This window comes from Micropterus salmoides, unplaced genomic scaffold (genome assembly GCF_014851395.1).
Source record: "Micropterus salmoides isolate LMB-PRFRI ecotype aquatic unplaced genomic scaffold, ASM1485139v1 Ms_hic_scaffold_13, whole genome shotgun sequence".
NCBI classification, from domain to species: domain Eukaryota; kingdom Metazoa; phylum Chordata; class Actinopteri; order Centrarchiformes; family Centrarchidae; genus Micropterus; species Micropterus salmoides.
In genome coordinates, this window is record NW_024040374.1 from 18,684,956 (window position 1) to 18,696,190 (window position 11,235).

The window sequence follows — 11,235 nt, forward strand, 5'->3', positions numbered from 1 at the left end:
TTGTGTAAATGTTACTTACGGGATATTTCTGCAGTTGCCAAAAAAACAAAGACATTATGATATGTTAAACTTATTAAAAACGTATTTCCAATTAGACCTGTTGCATTTACTGGCTACACTGGTGTGGCTACACATTTTGACAGTTTAAGGCACGTCTTAATGAGACGCCTGGTCTGGTTTTTATAGAAGTTCTTTGGATGATAAAACCTTAATGTCCACCGGGTCACCTGCTTGAGCTGGTTCTAAGCTGTTTAGGTCATGCATACCAATATAAATGTTTAAACCTTCGTCAAAATGGACAGACGACACATACTTAGTTCAGTTAGATTCTCCACAATTTAGTCGTTTGGTGCTTATTGTTTTCGTAAAATGAACTAAAGTATTATTCATTCAGATTTACCGGCATGGTAAAAGATTTAAAGGCTTGTCCCATTTAGATGCCTGTCCCAAATACAGACAGGGAGAGTTAAGTGATTGAAGCAAAGGCCAGGCTAATAATTTATCTATCCATCTATGTACTTGGGCCCATCTCATACTGGTTTAATTGCTGCATCATATTTTATAAGCTGATGATATGCTTTTATAAGCTGATGATATGCTTTGTACATAAAATGGTAAAATAACGTAATGATAACTGTCAAATATGTATTGAAGTAAAATAATTCCATCTAAACTGAAGTGGAGGAGAAGTATGTGTAGTAGAAATAGCAGTGCAACTGTACAACATAACCTATCAATAAACAATAGTTTTTGTCTGTCCAGTTTAAATCAGAGCCTGATGAGCTCATCGTAGCCTGTAGGACAGAGCGTGAAACAGTTCAACAAAGTTTGAGTCTCAGTTTCACACTCAGCTCAGTAAAAAAATGTTAATCGTCAAACAGTTACAATAGCCCAAGTTGAGGGTACAAACATCTGTTCAATAATTTTAATAAAGCCAATTCATGATATACAGACAACGTTAAATATGTTTACAGTACAACAGATAATTTGTCTTCATGAGCTCCTGTCTGGAAAAACAGCTATGATTCTTAAATAAAAACTTCATCCTCAAGAGTTAACACATTTTCACAACTCCTTGACATGGAGTTTCCAGTGCTACAACAACAATGCACACTGAGGACATAAGCCAGCTAGGCAAGTCAAAATATTGCTGTACCGTCAACCCTCGATTTAATCTCTTGAGCACAGGGTGGGTCAACATTTCAATGCATCGTCAGAAACGGCAAATGGTTAAGGAAAAAAGCGTGATAAAATAAACATATACTCACGTACTTTTGTGCTTAAGTTAAAAGTCTAATTCAAACAGCATCATAAAATAAACATGTCATATGTAGTTAGATTTGAATTAGTCCATTGTGTTTTTTTCTCAATTGAGGAATGCAAACTCTAATATAGAAGGAAAAATCAAGTTGTATGAATAAAATCAGACATTTCTAATTTTTTTTCCTAATTTAACCTTTTGTAATGTCTGGAATCGTTCTGTACTATAAAACAATAATTCTTGAACTTGTAATCTTTTCATTCAGACTGATATATTTAAAGCTTGATTCACACAGACACAGTGGAGACAAAGCAGGAATGAGGACAGGAGGAGCAAAAGATGAGGCACTTCAAGTCAACAAGGTTAAGGAACCTTCAACTTGGATCAAAGTTTAGCAACTGACATGTTCCATCATTAAGCAGCCTCTTCTGTGTGGATAACTGGCTGATGTATGTACTGGTCATGGGGAAACTCACTTTCACAGTCTATTCTCTCAGAACTGACACCGGAGTTGATCTTGCATGTTCATCTCCCATTTTTGATCTCACTGAGACGATGGTAATGAATCCCTGCACCTGTTAAACTGGACAAACCACAGATGGTCACAATGCAACCTTATCTGTAAGATAAATCAATGACTTGAAGATTCATGATGATTTGGCGGCATCCGTTACTCAGAGCTGTTACGTTGCATGTTGTGTGTGCGTGCTCAAATGAAAGAGGAGGAAAATGGCTTCATCCATGCGTTTTCTTTTCCAGTGGGGTGTGCTAGGGGCTTGCCTTCCTTGCACTGACAAGGTAGCCCTTAGCCTTGATGATGCCTCTACTCTTGACAATAATGGAGTAGCGCAGGACCCACTCCAGCCGCCAGTTGGCAATGTTCAGGTCCTGCGTTCCCACCCGCACCGCCTCCTGGAATGTGGCTGCCGACATCAGCTCTGTTGACAGACACGAGGCCAAGTGTGTTTAAAATGCACAGGTACAAGTGAACTGTGCAAAGCACATGCAAATGAGATTCACTGATACTTCCCAGGTGACCTCAACTACAATTAATTCATTGACTTATACAGAAACATAATTTTTTGACAATAATGGAGCTCTATGGCACAGAGGAATAAGATATATTAGGCTTTTTCTGCAGAGACAACACCTGTTAGTGGGATTAACACATTGTTGGTTTTGGTCTTGTCTTGGAATTTGTTGACAATAACAAAAATATCAACATATCCGTAAATGTTTGAATAAACTCTGAGAACATTTGATCTGGGACGCTTGCACTCCGGTTGCAAACCCTTTCGCATCTATAAACTCCATCCAACTGACAACGGAAAGAAATAAACGGAATTTCACCTTTGGGATCGTTGTGTGTGAGCAGCTGGATGTCAAACTCCTTAGCGAAGGCTGTCAGGTCAGGAGGCATCACACAGCAGGAGGCCAGGTTCACCTGGTTACTGCTGGGCTTCACCTGGTACATGAGCAGGTATGTGGTCAGTGAATGTTCAACACAGGAAATGGCACTCAGAGCTGCCGGGTCTGTCAGTGCTGCACTGCCCAAAGCACCAGTAAAACACATTCCTGCTTGCAGTTCTTTTAATCTGTAAACCTGGCCTATTATCAAACAGCAGTATCTTGTTTGCCTCTAAAACCGAGCAGACACTGTACAGATTAAGTTTTGACTGAATTTTTGCAGTTTGAGCAGTTCCAAAGTCTGATTTCCTGCATGGTTGCCGTCTACATTTCTGCAGTGATCTTGTTTAGATACTGCTGAACTTTGCTGCAGAACTGACAGATCTCATTGTCTGAGACATCTGCAGCTCCATTTTTTCCTTCTTACTTTCCATTCATAGTAGAACAAAAAAATGCTGCTGTCTCTCGTTTTATCAACATTGTTGAGGATGCAGTAGTCTTCTTTAAACACATTTTATTGGCATTGTCAATGGATAAAGCAGATTGGGGCTCTCTTGCCTACGTTCAGGGTGAGCACCATGTTGTCGCCGGTCAAATGAACCGTAGTGTGAACACGAGTCACAGGTTCTGGCTGCACAGAAAGGCTGATTAGACGTGTAGCGTTAACACAACGTACACAAGTGATTTGCACAGTGTCTGCTCAGCTTAAAAATGACACATACACAATACAAGACACAAGTTACACAAGATACCCGCTCACCTGAGCCCAGCTGTGGAGCTGTTCCAGCAGATCTTTGTCCAGGTCAGAAGTGCCAATGGCGGCAATCTGCTGGCTCCTGACCAGAGCCTCCAGCTCCTCCCAGGCTGGCTGAAGGTGAGCCAAAGTTTGGCCATCACCCTCCAGGGGCCCAGGTGGCGCTATGATAACAGAGTCAAGCTGGGAGACTGCCAGCGTCTGGCAGGCTAAAGATGAGAGACAAACAAGGTAGTATCAGGAGTTCTGATTAAAGATGTTCCTATGAATTGTATATCATTTTTAAAAGCCCATGAAAATGCTGCTGAAGCGATTTAATGCTCACCCATCTCCACTGCATCTCTGATCGAGGATTCAACGGACTCACACAGGAACAGCTTGACTGTGAAAACAAAGCAACCATAAACATGTCGTCCCGCACACACTGCTTTGTTTGTTTTGTAGCATCTAAATCATTCATACTACATATTACTTATTTGTGATTCAGCCAGGCATTAATTCGGGATGCTCTGATCAATGGGTCAGCGATCAAATCAGAGATTTTTAACATAGGTAAGGCAAATAAATGGAAGTGTTTTGACTGGAATCTCACTGCTGAAAAACTTTTAAACACAGTGCCTGCCAGTACAGTAAATCACTACATAACACTGCAAATTGAGGTGGTAGATCTGGCCAAAATCTATGGTACATGTAATTTTATAAATCACAGTAACGTGGTATGCGTGTGTATAAATTTTTTATATATATAATCTATCTTCTGCGGCTGCGGCACAGCAGCTTAGAGGTGCATAACCGCCACCAACTGATGCTCTCACGTAACAAGCATTCCTGCTGCCCAAATCAGAGGTAGCTGGATTTGTGCGATTCAATAGAGAAACCGACCTGAAACCTTCAGCTCTTCCCTCTCTTCAGGTGTGATAGCATCTGTTTCCTGAGGAATGGAGCAGTCCAGTGTATCTGGAAAGTCCTACATGACAAGAAAAGTGAAACTGTGTCACCTGTTTTGTAACTCAATCCATTTTCTGACTCGAATACGTTACACTGCTGGCATCCCCCGTCTGTTCAAATGATGGCGTTTGGTCATTACATAAAAAAAGTCAGAAATTCCCCTCACAGAGAAAGTCACAATGCTTGAGTGATATTTGGCTTCTAATGCACAAACCATGGCACTCTGCCATGAGAGGAATCTCCTCAAAATGGGTTTGTGGTTTACAAAACTGATTCTGTTTTCTTTGTGCGTAAGAATTGATAATAAAGGTGAACGTGACATGCTTTTTTTTTTTTTGCTTGGTTCAAATATAACATTTGCTGCTGCAGTAATGTTACTAAGTCCGACCTGGTAAAATTCTTTTAGGCAAAAGTGCATTGATTCAGACATGAGACCTACATGGATCACATTTATGAAAGGGATTTAGGATAACAGACATGAACTTGTGTCAATCTTAACAACGCCAACATTTTACACAGCATGACGAAACTGAAAAATATCCTCCAATCACAGCCTGAGAAGAGAATGCAGGACCCGTGACTGGAACATGCCTGCAGGGGAAGTGTCTTATAAGCCTTGTATTTACAAGTATTTAAGACCCCTTCGTTCAACTCCCTCATCCCCATTTGAGTCCAGTGGGTGTGGTGATAGAAGCTGAAGCGGATTAGCTGAGCCAAGCAAAACAGCCAGAGCAGGGATGTTTTTCGGCAGGAATGGTGGTTCACTACGTTGGCAGCCTTTTAAATCTCGATTTCAGCCTTTTCAGAACACTTTAGTTTGACAAAAAAAAATTATCCAAAGACTACTAACTTTTAGAAATCCTATCAGAGTTACTGAACAAAGCCTCCAGAGCTAAGTTTCTGTGCCTCCAGCCCCACCCACACCCCACCCCAACAGACACATTTGGACTGGCGCCTTTGGCAGCCAGCACTGCATGAACATTGATCATGACAGCTTCTTTTCAGTAAGCCTGGAGGCAGCCTTTCATGCCCATCACTACAGTTATTTTATTTTCATAGCACTGGAACCCTTACTGCACGACAGAGTAGTAGCATGTTATTGTACAACCCACTCACATTCTGCAGGTCTAACCATAACCGACCGTCAATGCAAATACTACTCACACGTATTTCACAATGTAACTAAAAACATGCAAAACTGGTTTTAGAGCCTGGGTTAGGTGAACTGCTATATTTCACATTAAGAACCCAACAGCACTACATGAAAAAATTAAGAAAAGTGTTGACGTCTACCAACCTTGGATGGCGGTTTTGTTGCAGAATACCAGTCGCTCAGTGTGGCTTGAATGCAGTCTTGAAGCTGAAATGCCAAATAGAAAAACATGAAGTTAATTTCATGCATATTCCTAGCAAGGAACCCTGAAACTCGGCTGAAGCTGGACAGCTTTTTATTCTCAGCAGACTCCACGCCAACATCTGGACAGCTGCTCAACCAACTCACGGGTCGCAGTGTGTTATAAACTAGTGTCCAACTTGGACAAACTGGCTCAGAGCGTGGGACAAGGAGCGCCTCTCCAGTCAACTATTTACTAAAGGATAAGCAGGGTGTATGGAGTGTATTGATGAGTGAGAAATGTTCGTGTTAAGTGTTGACGGCAGCAGAAAATGTAAAACAAACCAAAACCTGGAGCCTAGCAGCGAGAGAGAAATAATCCAATATTTACGACATGGATGGAAATTCTCGCTCCACCTTTATCTCTTATCTTCTTAAACTACAGTGAACATCTATGCAGTGTGAAAAAAAGTAGTTGATTAATGGATTACTCAGACAGAAAACTGATGGTCATCTTTTCTGATGATTGATTAATTGTCAGCAAAATGCAAAAGATTCACTGGCTACATCTTCCTAAATGTGCTGCTTCCCCCTGTGTTGTATAAATTTAATATGTTTGGGTTTCTGATTGTTGACTGGACAAAACAGGCTACTGGAAAACATCAACTTAGGCTTTTAGCATTATTATTTACTTACTAAACAATGAATATGCTATTGTAAGTCTATTCAATTCTAAATAAAATAGAATATTAGGCTAATCAATGTGAAAAATATGTAGTTGTAGCACTGAATTTCTGACTGACATATGATCATATCAATATGTTTTTTGAGTACAACATAATGAATATGTTGACTCTTTGGTTTTGGTGTTTAAACTAAAAACAAACTGTTCCAGTGGAGCAGCTGTCTGCAGGTGATCCAGATCACCTTTCTGATCTTTCCAGGTTTGCAGCTCACAGCAATCATTCACCAGAGGTTACTCTCTGTAAACTATTCACCTAAAGTTTGTTGTAATACATGCTTTCATCACATAAACAACATGACATACTAGGCTCAAACTTTCAAGCTATGTTACCCCTCTAACTATGGACCTCGACAGGTACAAATATATTCTTTTTAAATATATCCCTATCTTATTACACACACTGGTATCGTTAGCTTGATAAATATTTAGCCAGGTAGCCTAACGTTAACTTAAAGGCTAAGCTAATAAGCTACACTGTCACATCAGCACAACACAACTAACTGCGGTGGCTGTCGTCGCTTTGGGTCGGCTCTGCGTGGTCTCTTACCTCTTCGCTGGGAGAGGACGGACATTTCTTTTTCAGGCGATTCCGGTTGACTAGATTCCCGGTGTGGAGCCTGAGAGTCTTTGCGTGGTTCAGCAGCATCTTCGCCTCCGTGTTCATGTTGGTGTTTTGAGGATCCATGTGGTTTTCTGCTAGCGAGCTAACAAGCTGCTAATCGGCGTCTGCTTCTGACACAAGCAAGTGCTTTCGCTTTGCCACCGGCTGCTGTGATAACTAGCAGACAATGACACAGCCCCGCTACTGTTAAAAAAAAAAAACACTAGTCAGGATGACTTGCACTCACCGCTGACTGACCTGCTGGTTTGGTGGCTGTTGTGGAAGCAAGCCGGTCGGTCACGCCCACACGGAGGTGTCGGTGGCTGTCCCGTAAAACCTGGTCAGGATGACACGGAGTAAGTTAACCGGCTACGTCCGGAACACAAACCTGGATCAATGGATTGGATTTTTGAATTCGGCCCAGTTCCATGCCTGACCGCTAGATGGTGGTGTAGTGTTGTCAATTATCATAGGACAACAGTGAACGCTTTAACTAAATACAAGTGTTTAAGTTTAATTCACCTGTGATTTACTTGAGTATTTATATTCCATGCGTCGTTATTCCTCTACTTAAACACATTTTAGGGAGCAATATTGTACTTTTTACCCTGTTGTGTGGTCCCACTTTACTGCACAGAATAGCACTTAAATACATTGAATTGCACTTATTTTCATAGAATAGCACTTTAAACTGCACATCTTAATAACTTGAACTTTACAACAAATTTACTTACATTTGAAAATATATATTTATATGTGATTTTACTGTGGTATTATTCTTACTATTATCCGTTGTACTTTTCTTATATTGACCTCTGTAATGTAATGACCTGCTTGAGACTACAGATGAAAATGAGCCTTCTGGCTAAATCTTTTTACACTTTTTATATTTACACTAAAATGTTCATTGTGTACCAGCCCTTTTAAATAAATAAATAAATTAAACTCCACTACATTTAGTGCAAAAGTTACTACACTGCAAATTAAATTCACGATAAACATATACAATACAATGCATGTTTATATAGTAAATTCAAATTCAACCACCCATTAGTATTTAAAATACGTAAAATTACCTCCAGCTTAATTAGCTCCAATATTCTAACCCATCTTGGATAGCTACAATATTAAAATGCTGCTAGTGTGTTAATCATTAGTTATAATATAAAATATAATTATATATGAGAAGGGTCATTCTGCACAATGAGTACTTTTACTTTTAATGCTTTAAGTAGGCCTATATTCAGTGCTACTGCTCATACCTCTGAACTTTTATATGTACTTTTAATAGAGTATTTTTAGAATTTGGTACTGATACTTAAGTGAAGGATCTAAATACTTATTCCACCACTGGTGAACATTCCTGTCTACACACAGTACGTTTGTGTACTCGTTTGTCCTGGGACTGTTTTTCTCTTCGTCTCAATAAAGGGAAATCTTAATGATACAGCATTCAATTACACAATTAGACAATAGTCTGATTCCAATTATTTGGCAATAGTTTACTTTTGATTTTATGTTGACATGATTGACTACAAATTTGACTGTGAGCACCCCTGTGAAGCTCTAAAGTGTTTGAATTTGTACATATAGAAAGCATTTTGAGAATATATTTTAAGCTTTTTTGTTTGTTTTTCTTTGTTTGCATTTCAATGTAATGCTGATGTGATTTTTGTGTGGGCCTTGTGTAATCACATGTAGATTATGCAGACTGTCACTTAACTAATTCACAGATGTTGTGTGCTGCTGTCGAATGAGATAGCAGTATGTGGGTACTTTCCATTTTCTTTTTCTTTTGTTTTTTTTTTATAGTTTGGGAACATAACAATTATCATTAATTCACAAAGCCAGGTCAACATGAACTGGAACACAGACTGGGGGCCAGGCCTTATCTCCCAACATCAGTGTTGGGTCACACTAATGCTCTGGTGTCTGAATGGCAGGAAATCGCTGCAGCCAGGTTCCAAGCACTTCTGGAAAGCCTTCCCATAAGAGGGGAGGCTGTTATAGAAGAAGATTAATGTCCCCCTTTTTCGAATGAGATGTGACGATCATGTAAGTGTGTAATATTGTGCTCTTTGCCTACTTTTGGCCATATCATTTATTTCATATATTTAGTCTTTTAATAGTAGACCAGCAGTGCATTTGGCATTTGGTAGACACATACTGTATATCCAGAGTGGTTTACAGCACTGCATTTGTGATTCAGACAAACATCATCAGGCGAAGTCAACACTGATATTTGGAAGCCATTAAATCATCGCAGGGGTAAGATGACCATGAGTGCAAGAAGGAGTAAGCTATCAAAACTTCACTCTTTCTTCAGTACATATTTCTCTACATAGCAAGTAACAGTCATACTTTTTCAAACCATTTTCTCATTGGGGGTCACATCCTTTGTATTTTTTTTTACCAGGAATTTGGAGTTTTCAGTAACTTTAGATTAGATATGTTTTACAATTCTAGGTAGGCTGATTCCACTATTTTCAGATATATTCATTTTCTTTAAAAAAATTCAGTATAGAGGAGGGCATGGGCACAGTGGTGCAGTGGTTAGCGCTGTTGCTTCACAGCAAGAAGGCTGCAGGTTCAAACCCCGGTAGCCCTGGCCTTTCTGTGTGGAGTTTGCATGTTCTTGTGGGTTCTCTCCAGGTGCTACGGACTAGGTTGGTGACCCTAGATTGTCCTTAGGTGTGAGTGTGACTGGTTGTCAATGTGTGGCCCTGCGATGGATTGGCAACCTGTAGAGGTTGTACTCTGCCACTCTGCCTTTCGCCCAATTTACAGAACAGTTAAAATCTAAATATTTAATATAATATATTTCTGGGGGGGTGGGGGTGTTACACTGGAATGACTTGGATTAATGACTTCAGTATTTCCAAAAAGTCTGGCTTCAACCCTGCTGGAAGATTTAGGATCAATGGTTGTCAATGGTTGTTAAATGCACATTTCTTTTGGCAACAAAACCACTATAATAACACCCCAAACCAAAGTATTGAAGGGGTTACCACTAGCAGACTAAACAACATGCTATAGTTGGAAAGCATGAAGAAGAGGCATCAGTCCCGTAAACTTTTTAAAAGGCAGGAGTTTGGTTTTAAGTTACATGACTACCCACTGCGGGATTAGGGTTGCTCAAGGCTGAAGGACCTAAACTCCCCCACCACCCTACTCTGCTGCCAGGTCATCCACTATCTCATAATATCTTATCTTGAATGTTCATTATTCAGGAAAGAGATTAATTTACTGGAGCAGCACCACAGTTAACAAATGCACATCTCATGGATTCAGCATTCTGTGGAATAGGATTTAAAGCAGGGTAAGCACACTAAATGAATGCAGCTGTAGAGGGAACTGATGTTGATAACCGATCATTCATTGGATGTAAATGATACTTAATAGACACACAATAAACCAACTTTGGAACGGTGTCAAACATCTGGACAGATTTAGTACCATCAAATTAGGTCAGCCTTTGTGTGAGAAAGTATTCGCCGGGCTGCATCTCTCCCAGGTGTTACACCACAGCTGACCTCTGACCTTTCAATGAAGAATAAACATTTTAAATGGTATCAAAGTATTAGGATTTTACTTCATTTCCTGTGGTTTCAATTGCAAAATTATGATCATATCCTAAATACACTGTGTATACATTACCATTGATACCCAATGTGTCTGAATGTGATGGAAACATATCAACACAATTTATTATGTTTCCATTTAGGCATGCTGTGTCTGGATATATGTTATCATATTCTGTCTTTATTGATGAAAGACTTTTGGGGTAATGTTTTGGCACCAAGATATTATCTCCAAAGGCACTGTTGTATATGGGACATGAGCCAGATAATACAATTAACTACACAGACTTAGCACTGTCGAAATGTATGAACGCTTTGGAAGACAACCGGAGACAACATGTTGCAGTTACATCAGAGGTACTTGGGTGGTATTGGTGTGTGTGTGTGTGTGAGAGAGAGAGAGGGAGAGAGAGAGAAAGAGAGAGAGAGAGAGAGAGAGAGAAAGTGAGTGACATGCCTGAGCCAAGCATCATGATCAAATTGCACTTTTACTGAGCACTTGTAAAACTTGAAGTGTTGACATGTCAGAGGAGGTGTGGTAAAGTATAGAGTTGTGTGAGGGGAGGGCAGATTTCATGTGTGCACTATAAGAGGACAGAGCCCCC

At 39.9% G+C, this 11,235-nt stretch overlaps 1 protein-coding gene across 1 annotated transcript; it reads right to left on the reverse strand.

Moving 5' to 3' along the window:
* Window positions 1-896: 896 nt before the first annotated feature.
* On the reverse strand, window positions 897-7,382 carry gclm (glutamate-cysteine ligase, modifier subunit). The gene is made up of 7 exons (XM_038715955.1): window positions 6,996-7,382; window positions 5,668-5,730; window positions 4,305-4,389; window positions 3,748-3,804; window positions 3,429-3,631; window positions 2,612-2,726; window positions 897-2,199 (listed from the first exon to the last, which is right to left on the reverse strand). Exons 1-7 carry the CDS (start codon window positions 7,131-7,133, stop codon window positions 2,030-2,032), a joined length of 831 nt encoding a protein of 276 aa, XP_038571883.1. The 5' UTR covers window positions 7,134-7,382; the 3' UTR covers window positions 897-2,029.
* Window positions 7,383-11,235: the final 3,853 nt, after the last annotated feature.